The sequence below is a fragment of the Nymphalis io genome, chromosome 20, assembly GCF_905147045.1.
Source record: "Nymphalis io chromosome 20, ilAglIoxx1.1, whole genome shotgun sequence".
NCBI lineage: Eukaryota > Metazoa > Arthropoda > Insecta > Lepidoptera > Nymphalidae > Nymphalis > Nymphalis io.
Window position 1 is genome coordinate 3,756,384 of NC_065907.1, and position 17,150 is coordinate 3,773,533.

Sequence of the window (17,150 nt, forward strand, 5' to 3'; positions counted from 1 at the left end):
TGTAATCTTAATCGTTAATCTGATTGTATTTTGTTTAAGTTTGATACACCACACCAGTTTGGTCACATTGACAAGAAAAAAATGCAAGAACATGTAAATGCCCTACAGCTGGTCGAAGGTACTTTTTTTTCACTGGAAAAACTCCTTACACGTTTCCCCCACGGGAACAATGGGGGGGGGGGGTATGTGGGGCTCACCGGTATCCTAGACGCCGAGTGCGCCCCGAACATCGGAATACCCACTAAAACACCAGCGGTACCCTTTCCGTCTTAACGAGGAGCGCCATGGGATCGCTTTCACATGCTACCGTGACGCTCTGATTGGTCGAAGCTCTTAATCTAATGTGGGTTAGTAGAGACACATGGTATCTTAATAATAATTAATACTATAATTCGAGCAAATATATTAAAAACAATTATTAATAATAAAATGGGTAAAAAAAGTTATATTATATTCTTAATATATATATTTTTACGTGATGAAATTGGGTAAGCATTATTTAGTAGCAATATTGTTTATTTAGCATATCGAATTGCAGACACATGGTTGCCCACGGTGCGTGACATTACGGACGGACACGAACGCGAGCGCACTGACACGCCGTGGGAAGACGTCTGTGGAAGCGCAGACAAATCCGTAGTTGCAGTGTGAGCTCGTGCGCTGCGGTCGTTCAGGGTTATCCATATTCACATGGACGAGCATGTTAAAATTAATTGATATCAAAATGGACCAGCTCTTAACTAAAAATAGACTTTTAGTATACGCCGACAGCGAGCAGCGTAGCTTTTCTTCTTCACTTTTCTTTTTGCACATATTATAATTATTGGGACCTTAACACTATAAGAATATAGTAAGTGTATGTGACGTTACATGTACTACAAAAGATCGCCATGTAGATGATGCTTCACTCGTTGAAGTTCGTTTTTTTCCTATTTATATTGAGCTGAGCTTAATAACTTCTTTTGCTTATTTTTTATTTTTTGTTTTACGTTGTGCACATGATTTGTAGGAGGTAGTGGAAGTCATGAGCGGAAGGCGAAGAATCAGATCTTATGCACACCTTGGATGACTGTGTTTAGCTATATCCAGCAGAGTGTATTTTGTTTGATCTTCAATGATACTCTTAAGGCGAGTTTTGTTCGATTTTTAAGCTTATATTATTCAAATTTTCTAAAAAGTTAAATTATTTGTTTAAACAAAAATAAAACGGAACTCGTAACAATAAACATTATATTGATAGCCATAAGTATTATATATGTAATTGAATATAAATAAATTCTTCAGTTATACAGTTTGAATAATATTTACAATAACAAACATGTATTTTTGAGAAATAGTTTTGCTTGTTACAAAAAATAATAATAAATTAGTCGAATGAGTCTACCACGACATTTATTATGACAAAACTTATATCTATGTATACAATTTTAGATTTCAATTAAAAAATTAAATTATATCCAGCCAATATAATATGAAATTATTTGTTCATATTATATTTAAAAAAAAAATAATAATTAGGATGGTCAAATTAAATTGAGTAACCTTTGGTTTTTGGCGCTTTTATACTCGAAAACAAATTACTTGTTTCTTGTGCTTATGTTAAAAAAAAAACAAAAATACGTAATATGAAATAAATACCATCTTACTTGTACATTCAATTATATAATAATTAAATTAAGTATAATTTTTACATCCAGTAATGCCACGGTTATTAAGCCAAATACAATTTTTCTTAGCTTTACAAATTAAAAAAAAAAGAATATAATTATTATGTTCTATTTGGTAGCATGATATATAAATGATTCCTACAAACCTTTGACGTTACATCCGAAGCTCGATGTTATTTTAATTCATTTAAGTCGGGAAATATGTGTTATTTTATTACTTTATCGTTAAACAATAAAATATATAAACGTAAATAATTTCTTAAAAAACAACTGAGTAAACATTTAAGTTATATTAATACGACGCAGTACATTACATATTAAATGTAAAGGAGCACAATTGAATGCATAATTTAAAATATTCATACATTAAATATTTCGGTGAGAATCATTTTAGCACCCAAACATAATTCGAATGTCATAGATGAATAATAGACAAGAACAAAGACTAGTTATTATTAATCTATGATAACAAATATGGCGTCGATGTACTAAAACCAAATAGCAGACGATTTTGTACTCCAATCTCATGGAAATTAAGTTGATATTTATATATGAAAATAAACAATAACAATGACTACACATATTAAATCGTTGTTTAATAAATAATAATTGCTGAAATGAAATAACGTATGGCTTCACTTACATGAATATATTTTAAAAGCTACAACTAATACAGTTACAACAGACAACTGTAATATTGCGAAAGCTCCATTTTTAACACTATTTATGTACTAGATTTTATATAACAAACATTTAATAATATCTAATGAAATTAATGAGAAAATTGAAGTAATATCAATAGCTAATATGATTACGATTTGCCAATATGTTTTTAATTATTACAAATATATTAGCAGAGCATCTATTTGTAAATATAATTAACATAGCTATTGACTACCACTAGAAAAAAAAAAAATATCGAAAATATTTACACTCAGAGACTTGAATTAATATAATTAATTGGAATAATTTGATAAGACCTTTTACATCTATACATTTGTCTGATTAATTTGAAAAAAAAATAAGTAATATATTTTAAGCCTCAGAACAGAAAATAATCTAACCCTTAATCATAGAACATTTGTATAAGATTTCAATGATATTTCAAACGAGAATTATCAGCACACACAAGTAAATATTATGAATGATCTTAAATAGCCTTAACTGTAAATTTCATAACTGCACAATATACAAAGATCTCCATAAATACATTTATCACATATATTGTATGGTCCAAGACTTCACAGACAACGGATGGGAGTTAGAAGCATATGGCTTGTTATTTAGCAGAATAACATTGCCATTTCAAAATAAATTGCACACACAAATGTCTTTTTTTTATAACTGATGATAAAATATAAAAAAAAGTTTTTTTTAATATTTGGACACCTTGACATTTGTTTTTTGTAGGTCTATTTCAAAAATTTTGCACACGCTAATATCCTTTTCCATTTCTTTCAAGGGATATTCCTGTTTTAGACAATTTCTTTTTTAAAAAAAAATTAAAATCTTTATTTTTTTTTTTAATTTAAGATATCTTTTTAGTTTTCATAAGCAAAGTACTTTGTCACTGTGCTATGTACAGATGTGCCTTTTTCTTGACGTAATATTTTATTAAGTTTCGTTGTTTTTTTTTTGTTACAATAAATACTAAAACTAAGCAATAATAAATTGTAAATTATAACGGCATTTAGTGATTGCCAACCATTGTCTTGTATTAGGAATATTTGAAGCTCAAACTGAACCCTTAATCTGTCTAAAGCCATGTATTGTATATTTTAATGACATAAAATTTTGAAATAGTTGACATTATAGAAATTACTATTCCAAGCAATGATATTTATCTTCCGACTATAGTCCTACAAAATATATTTGAAATGTGGTTCATAATATAGTTTATATTAACAGAGAAATTTCTATCAGCTTGTTAAAAAGAATACCTTTTTCTCAATACATCGTAGCAGATGAAAAAGAGACCAAAATCTTCATTAGATTAGGGCATGATCATTAAATGAGGTATGTATCGATACTTTTTTAAATATTTCTTATATACCATTCATATCCAATATAGTTTTTTAAATTAATTATTAAATTATAGCTGAATGGTTAAAATAAAATGATTTTTTTTTATATATTATAAAATGAATAATTTTTATATGTGCGTTTTAATTGACATTACCATATAACTTTTAGCACAGCTAACAAGCGGTCCATTATTTTATTCAGAGAGCAAGCAATCAAGCAACATTCTTTCCCATTTTTCTATTATTAAAGCCAATGAAATCCTACGGGGGTAATGTACATACATAAACCTTATATCCAATTTAAGAAAAGAACTAGCACAAGTGGCAGCATTATCTATAAACAAAATGTTTACAAAATCCGATTACCAGACTTCAATGTAATACGGTGAGTTGCCATTCAATTAGTTTGAAATTTGTGTTTGCAACTGTTTACTTGAAAAGTCACGAACAATTACACAATATTGTAACAATTTTCGTTGACAACTTAAGGTTAGTTACATTTGTCACTAACATGTGTGGACAACACAATATTTCCAAATGTGTTTTTTAGTTAGCACCATGCCCATGTATAGAATCATAAGTATTCATAACGATATTGGAAATACAATTTACATACATTCAAGAACAATTTAAATAGTTATATCCAAGTGTTCTTTAGGAGCCGGCGGCAGCACGTGAATCTGCTTGGCCTTGCCTGCGTGGTACACTTGACCCGGACTGAAGGGCTCCAATCTTGGGTGAGCTGATATATCTTTCTTTGGATCTGTAAAATGTTTCAAAATTATAATTTATTTTTATTTTTTGACTTTTTCCGGTTCTTCTCAGCTGTAATAAATACTATGTAATAAATGTAATAAGTACTATTTTTGATTTATAATCAGTTTCCGCCCACGGTTTCGTTACGTGAAGAGGGGGGCGGTTGATAGGTATATATTGTTATCTAGTATTACCTCGTGTGTTCGCGGCGATGTACTTGGAGAGCCTGACGGCAGGCAGCGGCAGGTAGCCGGCACCCAGCGGCATCACGTCCAGCGACACGCACTGACCCTCCGTAGAGCTGGACTCCATCGTTATCACGCCTGTTGATAAAAATATTCACTTGGCGGTTGGGCTTCGTGCAAGCCCATTTGGTTATGTACCAAACATTCATCAAATATTCTACCGCTAAACAGCAATTCTAAGCATTGTTGCGTTTTTTTTTATATGCGCCGGGATGGCAAATGACTCTACTCCACCTGATGGTAAGTGGTAGTACAGTCCAAACGCGACGACGGCCAGTACAGTTGGGAAGAATGTTCTGTACTAGCCGTCCCCGCCTTGCCGGCCCGCAAGATGCCTCTTCACGCCTCGTTTGAAGGAACCCGGGTTGTAAGAGGAGGGGAACACGTGAGCTGGTAAGGAATTCCATTTTTTGGAAGTGCGACAAAGAAAGGAGTTGCCAAATTTCTTTGTTCGCGATGGAATTGATGTCACAGTTAGGCGGTGACATCGAGAACCAGCTCGCGTGGACTTAAGAAGGAAGGGGGAAGCAGGAATTAGAGAGAATAATTCCTCAGAGCACTCGCCGTGATACAGTCGATAGAAAGCGCTCAGTGCTGCTATCTCACGACGCAATTGTAAAGGTTCAAGGGTGTTTGTGACCTTTACGTCGCCAATAATGCGTACGGCACGTCGCTGCAACCGGTCCAAGGCCTCAAGTAGGTACTTAGCGGAGCCATCCCAAAGGTGCGAGCAATATTCCACGCAAGACCGTACCTGTGTTTTGTACAGCAGGCACAGTTGTTGTGGCGTGAAAAAGCGCCGCACCTTGTTCAGAACTCCGAGTTTCCGTGAAGCTGTTTTTATAACAGCCTCGATGTAATCCCTTGGACTAAGGTCGCAGCGAACGTCAATCCCCAGCATGGCGATTTTGCTTTGCATCACCAGCGGAGTACCACAGAGGGAGGGATGAGGGTAAAATGGTGACTTTTTCGCTGTGAGAGCGCAACCTGTGTTTTCTTGGCATTAAACTCAACAAGATTATCAGAACCCCATTTGGCGATGAGCTCTAACGTCCTATCGAGTTCAATGACAAGATTCTCCCGCCTCTCCTCAGTTTCCGCCCGCCCAGCCACTGCGCGTCCGTGGTATCCACCATGCATTGTACTGTATCTGCATAGCAATGTATGTTCCCAAGAGAGAGCATATCATTGATATGCAGAAGAAAGAGTGTGGGAGATAGCACAGATCCCTGGGGGACACCAGCATTCACTACAAAGAATTGTGAAGCGCAACCATCTACTAAAACACGAAGGCTACGCTTTTGTAGGAAGCTGTCAATCCAGGTGCATAGCTGAGCAGGCAGACCATATGCCGGTAGCTTGGAGAGAAAACTTCTGTGCCAGATCCTGTCGAAAGCCTTGGAGATATCGAGGCTGACAGCCAACGATTCTCTATGCTTGTCGATAACTTCACCCCAGAGGTGTGTTACGTGCGTTAGAAGATCACCTGTGGACCGTTTTGGTCGAAACCCGTACTGACGATCATTAATTAGACAGTGATCTTCTAGGTAATGGATCAGTTGGTTGTTTAGAATCCGTTCCATCACCTTACAAAGTACTGAAGTGATAGCTATTGGTCGATAATTTGCCGGGTCAGACCGATCCCCTTTTTTTGGGAACCCCTTGCACATTAGCTCTTCTCCAAGCCTCCGGCACACATCCCGAAGAGAGAGAAAGTTGGAACAGGCGCGTTAACACAGGAGACAGCTCCGCCGCGCACTTCTTCAGCACTATGGCTGGTATTCCATCGGTTTCGGTTTGAAGGGCAAGTGAGCCAGTGTGAACAAGGGACATAACATCTTAGTTCCTATCTTAGGTCCTGTTGATGGTGCATTGGCGATATAAAGTAGTTTATATTACTTACAGCGCCAACACAAAATGGGCAGTTGTGACCACTTACCATTGGGTTAGTAAAAAAGAAGATATTAATATGTACATAAGTTGCTTGTACATTGGCATCAATTGTTAATATATAAATACTATTATATTTTTAATAATTCTAACCTGCTGTGCGGCCAAGCACCGCCCACATAGTTTGATCAGCTAAAACTTCATACATCAGGGAGGTGTGTTCCGTTTCATTTACCTATAAATTAAAAAAGTACTTATAAGCTATATTAAGATATTTTTTAGTCTATGACCACATTCCTATTGCATATGAATATGATAATATTTATTAATATTTTGTTGTTGATTTGTATTCAACGTTTAATTTATACCATTGTTTTTTATAAATAATATTAAATTTTTTAAACTATGCATTACTTAAGACATCATATGTAATTAATGACAAGAATAATCAATCGGTAAAATTTATCTAAATTATATATAAGATTATTGTTTAATATATATTTCGTGATATAATATTATATTTATTTCCAAACGTAGAAGTTTAAAACAGTTAAAATAAAATATATGTTTAATAATAGAACACAATATCTACTTGAATGAAGAGGGTAGATGCTTGTTGATAATAAATACACTCACCCTCTGCACATTTAGCTGCAAACAGCAAACCTGAGACGCTCTACAAAAGTCCGAACCTTTCCCCGGTTCCAATTTCGTCCTGATAACAAATAGCGTTGTGTAATCCTGAATGTCAAATGGACAAGAGAATCTTCTAGAAGTTTCCTCTTTGGCCGATTTAAGACGATAGTTGACTGAAAATGTCGCTTTCATCGGTCCAGCTTTCACTAACGGGTCTTTGAGCAACTCCCACATGAATGATGCAGTCGTACCATCTGAAGCAACCACCTGAAAAATATTAACTTTATTAAATATTTCCTTGATTTATAAATGTTTTTTCTTATTACTAAATATTAAAAAAATGTAACCCCTCTTTTCACACTTAAATTTCTAAATTTGATAACAGACTCGAAAGAATTACTATCGCTGGTACTAGAAACGCAATTCGCCTTATGGGATTAATTAGTGGCAGACCCGCCTGGATAGAGACTACACCCTCATCACTTATTATATCACTAAACGGCAATACTTTATAGGATGCGTTTTTGTGCCAATGTAAATACTGGAGCAACAGCTAGTGCATTTTATGTCCTATAGTTGGCAGCACTTACCATCAAATACCCATTTGCCCAATCGTCTTTTAGAAAAAAAATCGAGTAAGACCTTTTATTTTGATGAAGGGTGTGAATGCGTTACCGGAACTCGACTGCCACGTAGCCGGGGTAAGGACTCACCAGATCCCCAGCGTTCTTCGGGTTCAAATCGGAGACATTGTTATTTGAATCACAGTCTAAACTGGGGTCGGTGAGAAGGAAGTGCATTGGATGTGCGACGGTGGACTTGAGCGTGATGTGCACCAGCTTCCTGGTGTTCGAGGTCAGCAGACGCCAGGAGGCAGACATGGGTGGTACGAAGTGTAGCGGCACCTCCATGGCTGCTTCCCACCATGGACAGTTCAGCCAAACCTAGGGTATACATGACATATTTTAAATTAAGAATGGGCAAAGTCAGTTAAATCAACTTTGTCATCACTATTATTTTAGTGTTAGTGTGTGGATGTATATGTATTGAGTACAATAAGCTCTCCAAATAGTACACAGCAAACAGCCTTTTTGTAAAATTACACTTGACATAATTTGCATCGCACCAAAACATTAAATCAAATTATTTTACTATTATATACTATGTATATAATAGTAAAATATATATAAATATAATATATAATAGTAATCTGTTGTATATTCAAGACTTTGACTGCCTCGTTGGTCTAGTGGCTTGATATAAGGCCGCAGACCCGGAGGTCCTGGATTCAAGTCCCAGGTCGGGCCAATAAATTTTTTTTGGGTTTTTCTGTCAGAAAATTCTCAGTAGCAGCCCGGATTAAAGCACGTAAAGCCATTGGTCCTGCGCTTGAACTTTTTCCGGTTGTGTCGGATTGCCGTCCCATCGGATTATGAGAGTTAGGGAATAGAGAGTGCTCCTGTGTTTGCGCACATACTTGTGCACTATAATATCTCCTGCGTAGTTGGCTAATCTCTCTTGAGATTGGCCGCCGTGGCCGAAATCGGTCTGGAGGACATTATTATTATTATTATAAATATAGAAACTGACAATATGACTGGACAAACACATTTTTGTGATTTAAAAATAAAATAACATAAGAGTTGATACTGAATTTCTTTGCCGTTTCTTTCGATGAACCTCTTCTAGATTTCAAACTTTCAACTATATTAATTCAATTTGGGAACATGACGATTTGGTTTTTTCTGTGATTTCTAGTTATGGTCACGGTTAAATCTTATAAAAAAAAAACTGTATAATATTACTCACAGTATGTTCAATACTTTTCTCCCTCTTCGGTTGTAAGATCGCAAACAATCGCAGTTGTATTTTAGTAGTTTCGAACGGTCCAATCGCTGCAATTGGTATAGAGAGTTCACGAGACATCGCTGATTGGTCGTCCACGAAGCGCATGTGAAGGCCAGTCGACGTGCGCAGTTCGATTGTCGCATTCTGTAAATTTTAAGGCAAACACATATCTTACTCTTAGAAGTCTTGTAAGTTTGCTTTATTTTAATTTAATTATACATTTATCCGATTTTGTGCTCTATCCTTTTAAAAATAGAACCTATTTTTTTATGTCGGAATACGGAACGGATAACAAAACTATATTAAAAGTCCACATATGACCGTGAAACACTTACCTCTTCAATCTTCGAACTCCCACTGTTCACCACCAGCTCCATCTCTTGTTCCAAGCCCGCTACCAGATCCTTCTTAGCTTCGACTTTATTCAAATAAACGCTTACTCCTTGCGTTTCCACCTCATAACCAATTTTACTAGTCACAAGAGCGTTAGACAAGAACTCCAGTTTACCCTCAATTACCAGAGAAATCTGCCCTAATTTGAATTTGCCGCACTGTTTCGCTATATATTCGACGGTTATATCATTTAACCCTGGCTTTATTATAATGTCGTTCGCAGAGAAACACATTTCGTAACTATTTCTGACAGTGGCTGAAGGTTTTCTATATTTGCTGCTATCAGATCGCTTCAGTGTGACTTTAGGGTTTTGACATTCGACAGTCGCTTTCTGAAGTGTTTTATCCTCTTTGTAATGTAACTTAGACGTAATGTTCATTGGATTCAACAATGGGTTTTTAGGTTTTAGATCATCTAGTCTTATACTGAAACAAAGAAAAAAAAAATTCTAGATCATTCTATTGAATATTATTGTAACGTGTTTCCTAGTTTTGATTTAAGTTTTATCTACCCACTACAAAAAACATTGTATAACAAGGCCATCTCAATTAGTGTCAGATTAATTAAAATGATATATTAACATTATCTATGTACATGGTCATTACACCACACTAACGAAAGACATTCGAAACTCAAAACAACGAATTACTATTACAGGCCCAGTTTAAAGTCTTTAACAAACGATATATTATATGAGTTATTAAAGCCTTATCCAAAAAACGTTGTGAGCCAAATACCGATTAACAGTATTATAGAAATTTTACTTTGGTAGGTGGAAATGTTACTTAGTGATAGGTTACTAAAACCAATATTTAATATTGTTATGTTCTGGTATGAAGCGTGAATGAGCCACTGTAACTGCAGGAACGAGGGACATAACATCATACTTCCCATGGTTGGTGGTGCATTGGCCTTGAAGTAACGTTTAATATTTCTCACAGCGCCAATGACTATGAGCAGTCGTGACCACTTAACATCAGGTGGCTCATTTGCCTTTTTTTTAGGATAGGAAGGCGGACGAGCCTATGAGCCATCTGATGGTAAGTGGTCACCAACGCCCATAGACATTGGCATTGTAAGAAATGTTAACCATCGCTTACATCACCAATGCGCTACCAACCTTGGGAACTAAGATGTTACGTCCCTTGTGCCTGTAATTACACTGGCTCACTCACCCTTCAAACTGGAACACAACAATACCAAGTACTGCTGTTTTGCGGTACAATATCTTATGAGTGGGTGGTATCTACCCAGACGAGCTTGCACAAAGCTCTACCACCAGTAAAACCTGTCTGCCTGTCAACCTTCCCACATTATTAAAATCTTTAAGCTCTAGAATAACACTTACCTAGTAATTAAAGTATTGGATTCATTTTCCGAAGTATCATCAGGCGTCGATCTCCTCGGTGAGTTGGACTGTGAACCTACGCTAACACTTAAATCAGTCTTATTATTCTTGACGGGCGTCCTCTTTTCTATTTGTTTGTCTTGATATACTTCTACGCTAATAGCCGCCCGAGTACAATTAACATCTTTGGGCATATAACTATCGACGACAAAACGACATTGTATTTTATTATCCGTGATGTAAACATCACGTTCGGACGGCAGTAACGTCGCGGATACTATCCGGAAACAGTCATTGAGCTCGGTTAGTACTGTTTCCTCTTTATCCGCGAGATTGTCGCGGATCGATTTCATCATTTCTTCGAAATAAAAATTTCTGACTAGAATCTCCAACTCGGCCGTACTAGCAATTCTAGCAGAGAGCTTAGTATACCTGAAATGTACCACAGTATATTTTAATTCGTATTTTTATCTATACATTGGGAATATATACATATAAAATCGAGTCTGTCTCGATAACTATAGGCGATAATAATATGCCCGTATATGCCGTTTGGATAGCGTTTTTTATGATTGACCGTAATATTGACATTTTAACATTCAAAAATGTATTTCTTCATTGCTGTAACAGTATTGTGATATTCTTAATTTTCGTAAGTACGTAGTTTAATAGTCTAATATTTTTCTTGAAAACTGGTATTTTTTCCTTCTTTATGTTGCTATTTGCTATTGTTACGTTTACGTTTGTTGTTGATTACGTTGTTCTATAAACATCGTGAGGAAACCTGCATGTGTCTAATTTAATTGAAATTATGTCACATGTGTATTCTACCAATCCGCATTGGAGCAGCGTGGTAGAATAAGCTTTAAGCCTTCATCTCAAAAAGGGAGAGGAGGCCTTAGCTCAGCAGTGGGACATTAACAGACTGTTACTGTACTGTAAGTGATTTTTATTTGTGAATTGTAACAACTATGTGTGAACATGTTCAGGGTTGTCACATACCTCTCTTTTTTTTCGGACTGTGTTTTGCTGTTGGCTCTACTGGCCTCTACAGCGTCACCGGGCGGGATGGGCGAGTTAAACTCAGCCGGATGTTAGGAGCCACACGAGGGGCTCAAGAGAGACGGAGTTCCTAAGAGTGCCTCCTGTGAGGCCGGACCTCGGCTTAGGAAGCCGTTGAAATCGAGAGGGACGGACGTGTGCATTATAAACACCGTCATACGCCTAGGCGTTGACGGGACGTAACGTATGAGGGTCGTCGACCCCACCGGCGGGGTCGGTGTGTGTTAATTGCATTTCCTAACAAGTGCATGTTGGCAGCGGTGAGTCTATCGACGGGATCGAGTAGGACGTGCTTAGGTCGCCTCCGGGTCGAATTAGATAGCTAAGGGGCTACACATGTTCGCCTTAGAGATGAGCGGGTTAGGGTGATGCGACGTTTTATCAAAATATCTTTTTGAGAGGTCTTTAAATAGTCTGGCCACTGATTCTATTACATAGCTCTCACCTGATGTATAATTAGATATCTTACCCGCTAACTGCGCCATATTTAATAAACAAATAAATATAAGTATGCACGGTTCATTTAAGCGGTGTGTACAGCCCTAGCTAGCGGTACCTGTGCGCGTCCCGCACGCGCTGCGCGGCGGCCACGAGCTCGAGGCGCGCGTGCGCGGCGAGGTCCCGCCAGCCCTGCTCCTCGTACGAGCGCAGCGCGTCCGTCAGGAACACCACCGCCTTGCCCGTCTCGCCCAGCTCCGAGTAGAACGCCGCCAGGTCGCGCCCGATGTGACGCGCGAATCTGGTCCAATGGGTTCTCCGTTAACAGAGCTAATATCTTTTTCTCTGTTCAGGACAAGTCTTTTATCATCCCCCCCCCCAAAAAGCGGGCGAAGCCGCGGGCGAAAACTATTATGCTAATAAAATATTCCTTTAGCATAATAGTGAGTTCATTTATAAATATACATTAATGAAATACATATTTTGCTATCAATAATAAGTATTGATTTGTAAACTATTATATTAAAAAAAAATTACTTGATTTTCAAATAGATATTTTACTAAACATTTTTTTTTTCTCGCAGTGGAAATCTTCAGAAAGGTACCCGGGTCCTATGGGGGTGGAACCAGGTTATGTGGGATTCTTACCCACTATAACCACTGCGATGCGTCCTCAGCACGGATCGGAGAGGCTGCGGGATCGTGTTGATATAACGCATCCGCGGCCTCTCCCGTGCTTTGCTCTACTCGTGGCTCGGCGGAGCTCTCATCACCCCGCACTCCTCGATAGTGTGTACGGCAGCGCAAGGCCATCACGGCTGCCGTCCTCCACAGGGCCGTCTGAAATAGGACACGTGAGGCCCCCACCTCACGCATCCACGGCCCCAGGATTACGCCCTATCTTTTAAACCCCGGGCGTCTGGGCTATGGGAGGGCCGAGACGACGCCGTCGTCGTCTCCGCCAAGCAGGATCGGCCCTTTCCCGTTCCCGCTCCGCCGTCTCCTTCTGAACCATGACGGTCTCACACAAGGAGGCTACGGCCCTCCACGCCGATTCCCTGCGAAGCATCGCCGACACGATTTCTCGCAGGGACAGGTCTTGTCCGACTTCACGGACCAGGATCTCCCTCTCCGCACTCCACGCGGGGCACACTTCCAACGTATGTTGAGCTGTGTCCCGGTCCGCGCCACAGTGGTGACACATCGCCGTCGATTCGCGTCCGATCTTACACAGGTATTCTCCAAAACAACCGTGACCGGTCATTACTACTATGAGTCATCATACAACAATCATTACACTATGCGGATGGCCACTCTCCGCTGCGAACTTTGGATCTTAGGCCTGCATCGGCGGACGTCCAATAGTCTGTGAGACCAAACGGGTGCCCCATTTTACCAAACTTACCTTAACCTTCCGATATGTTTGTACGTTCCCATAGCGAGCTCAGCCAGCTCTAAGTAGTACTGTTGGAAGCTGTTCCTGCTGCACAGTGCCTCCTTCAGTCTATCTGTCGGACTCTGCTGGTTGTTGGGCTCGCTGTCTCCCATGCCGGCGGACAACATGACCACCAAATGCAGCTGCTCGGACGACGGGTCTGGCGAGCCCGGCAACAAGCCACAGAGCTTTCCGAGCTCGTGCAACTGGAAAAGATTACATTACTTCATATATATAACAGAAAAATATAATTAAAATATAAGTAACGAAAGAGAAAATGTTCATGTTTCATGTGCTTAATTTGTGTTTATAATTCATCTCGTGCTTGACAGTGAAGAAAAACATCGTGAGGAAACCTACATGCGTTAAATTTCACTGAAATTCTGCCACATGAATTATATACTAATGACTAATTCCATGATTTGATAAACCATTTATACATAAAAATTTATTTTAATCATTTTAAAGTTTGAAAAAGTTATGATATTTTGCTGGCTTACCTTATCCTTAGCGTTATGTAACAAGGGCGCATGCATAGCGGTACAAGCCTCCAGCGCAGTGTTGGTGGAGGACAGTCGCTCGCAGGCGCGCAGCGTCTCCACGCACGCCAGGTGCGCCCAGCACGCAGCCGCGCCCTCCACCGCCTGCGCGCCCAGCAGCGACAACTCCACCAGCGTGTTGTGGACCGTTGTTAGACAACGGGACGCTATCTGGATGTTTTAACTTATTGAATATTATTGTATCAAAAACAGACCCAGTGACAGGAAAGCTGTAAGGAATTGATTACCACAGTATGGGCATGAAAGTTAAGTTTCAATCTGGATGGATGGACTTATGAATGGCCTGTGTGGAGTAAAATGTAACTAAGAAAAAAGAACACTCTTTTAAGGTTCTTGGTAAAATTGCAATTTATCCAAACCGACAAATTTAAAAGTTCTCATGTGAGACTATTTGAATTGATAAAATTTTGATTGAGATTATATTTACTTATATTTAATTTAATTTTTTTATTAAATTAAAAATAAATAATTTAGATCTTAAAATAAAATTGTTAATTATCAGAACATAATATTCAGTATTCATTCACGAAGTAGCACCCCATCACATTTTAAGAATGTAGTTGAATATTTTTTTATTGAATATATAATATTCAATAAAAAGAATATATTTTTGAAAATAGGATATGTTATAAATATTTTATAACATCCTATTTTCAACATCTAGCTAAAATTATTTCAAATAAGAATAAACATGAATTTAAACAAGTGTAACTCAAGCACACTGAGACTTGAAAATGGAGGGGCAACTTAGTGAGTGAATAGATTTATGCTTATAATATAATACATTTACTTTTTATTATTGCAATCAGATATAACAGTTTGATATGAACAAACATCAATTAAAAGCAACTAAATAGGCTGATATATAAATATAATTGCACCAATTACCGTTAATGTGCTTTACAGATGGGTGATCAAGTAGAAAAAAATTATAATGGAAGCAAGAAGGTAATTAGAGAAATAATATTTTCAGTAAGAAAGGCAATTATGAAATTGTAAAAATATAAAATTGTTTATTTTAAAGTTATATGAATTTAGTGAAATTATATGTGGCTCATTACGAATTAATTACATCTACAAATTACTCCATTACAATTATTGCACTTTCATTTTATGTTCTTCTTATCAATTTAAAAGGATGATATGCTCACCTCCCACGGCTTAAAAGTAAGTAGTAACATGGCACTTTGTCGTTGGAATAAATAACTTCTAAAGTCTAATAGAGATGCCTTTTTCTTAATAATTAATTCCCTTAAATTCTGCGGTACTAATGCTGTCAGTCTTACTGCTTGCCAGGATGTCACTTGTTGCTTAAATGTGTCAAGCCATTTTGGACTTTCAGCTATATTAGAATTGAGTACAAATTGCGAAAATAAAGCATCCAATTCATCATACTGCACTAAAGCTTCTTCATAGAGACCAAGCATTTCAAGTACAAATGCTAATTGCTCCTGTAACCAAAACAATTTATTAATGAAAAGTATGTTGCATCAATTAAATTAAAAAAGCTATGACATATAGCATTACTAATATTTGTTTGTAAGTATCACTTACTTGTAAAATAAAATATTTACAAAAATCCCATTCTGGATCATTTCGTTTCTCTCTCTGTTCCCTCATGTGCTCCTCGAACTTAATGAGTGCTTTGTTATAGGCTACGAGAACGAAATGCCTCACTTTCGCTACCAAAGCTCTCCATGACTCAGCACTTCTTGCTTCAGACTTTATTGGATTAATAACTGAAATAAATCTATCCTCAGTTTGTTTAACTGAAAAATCACCCTTTATTTTATCTAAAACTGTTGTTCTTGGTAATAATTTGTTTGTTTTTCTTATATCGTAAGTCTCTACTAAAACTATCATCCAGTCTGTTACATTGTTTTTCTCTAAATATTTGAGCCATGCTTCAATGTCTTCTCTGAGTGTTGTTTTATAATACTCTATGTCCTGTAAATTTAAACCATATTTTATAAACAGTTTATGAATATATAGCTTTAAAATACTCAATATTGGTCTAATCTAGAATTATAGATGTATAATCAACCGCCCATATAATATGAACATTGTCTATTAAAAATTAGGTAAAGAAAATAATATTGAAATAATATTAAAATTCTTACTACACAGTCAGTCCAATAAACGTGGAATATCGGTCGTTTTAGAAGATTTAATTCAGATTGATTCTTGTCCTTATTAAATTTTACAAAGGATGCTTCTAAATACACGAATTTAGTGATTCGACCGTAAGACCTTCGCCATTCACACGAATCTTGAGGAATTGCAGCCACTAATGGCGCTTCCAGAGTACAGAATAAGTTCCAATCTCCAGCACCTGATTATCAAAAAATAAATTTTAAGTGTCCCATAAACTAAACAAAGATAACATGAATAAAGTAACTTTAAGCTTACATGTTATTATTGGTTTGTTTGTCATCCCTTCACGATCAGCTGGTGAATTATCGACCCCCTTCATTTTTCATCATCAGAAAAGTTAATTTCACCTGCATAACACTAAAACACTGTCTAATTAGCGACCTAGGTCCACCCACTTTTATGACCTCTTTTAAAAAGAATCATATATGGATAAATTTAAGGAAACAGTGAAGCTTTAAGGTAAATATTCCAAAACCTACTTATTTTTTTCCCTGTTTTGACTTACAAAAGAAAATATTGAAAAGAGAATTTTGACAAAATTGGGCTGTCAATGTCAGCACCTCCACGAATTAAAAATTTGTATTGTGATGGTGTATTTCTTACCACGCATTATTCAAATCTTATATTGTTTTAAATGAAGACTAAATTAAATCTATACATAATTCCAAAAGCTTCTGTAATTTTTGTATTGTA

The 17,150-nt window shown here is 37.0% G+C and overlaps 1 protein-coding gene across 1 annotated transcript; it reads right to left on the minus strand.

Moving 5' to 3' along the window:
- Positions 1–1,253: 1,253 nt before the first annotated feature.
- Positions 1,254–16,973, minus strand: LOC126776562 (trafficking protein particle complex subunit 10). Its single transcript, XM_050499181.1, has 15 exons — positions 16,713–16,973; positions 16,424–16,635; positions 15,858–16,250; positions 15,455–15,754; positions 14,244–14,453; positions 13,714–13,949; positions 12,427–12,609; positions 10,809–11,240; positions 9,402–9,885; positions 9,028–9,210; positions 7,932–8,162; positions 7,219–7,485; positions 6,736–6,817; positions 4,642–4,770; positions 1,254–4,454 (listed from the first exon to the last, which is right to left on the minus strand). Exons 1-15 carry the CDS (start codon positions 16,774–16,776, stop codon positions 4,321–4,323), a joined length of 3,540 nt encoding a protein of 1,179 aa, XP_050355138.1. The 5' UTR covers positions 16,777–16,973; the 3' UTR covers positions 1,254–4,320.
- Between the last annotated feature and the right edge of the window lie 177 nt (positions 16,974–17,150).

Excerpts from the sequence above, each read along its gene's own strand:
- LOC126776562 (XM_050499181.1), bottom strand. The coding sequence starts at position 16,776 with ATGAAGGGGGTCGATAATTCACCAGCTGATCGTGAAGGGATGACAAAC. Across the intron at positions 7,486-7,931 it reads CGAAGAACGCTGGGGATCTG|GTGGTTGCTTCAGATGGTAC; the intron begins GTGAGTCCTTAC and ends AATATTTTTCAG. Across the intron at positions 4,455-4,641 it reads CATCGCCGCGAACACACGAG|ATCCAAAGAAAGATATATCA; the intron begins GTAATACTAGAT and ends AACATTTTACAG.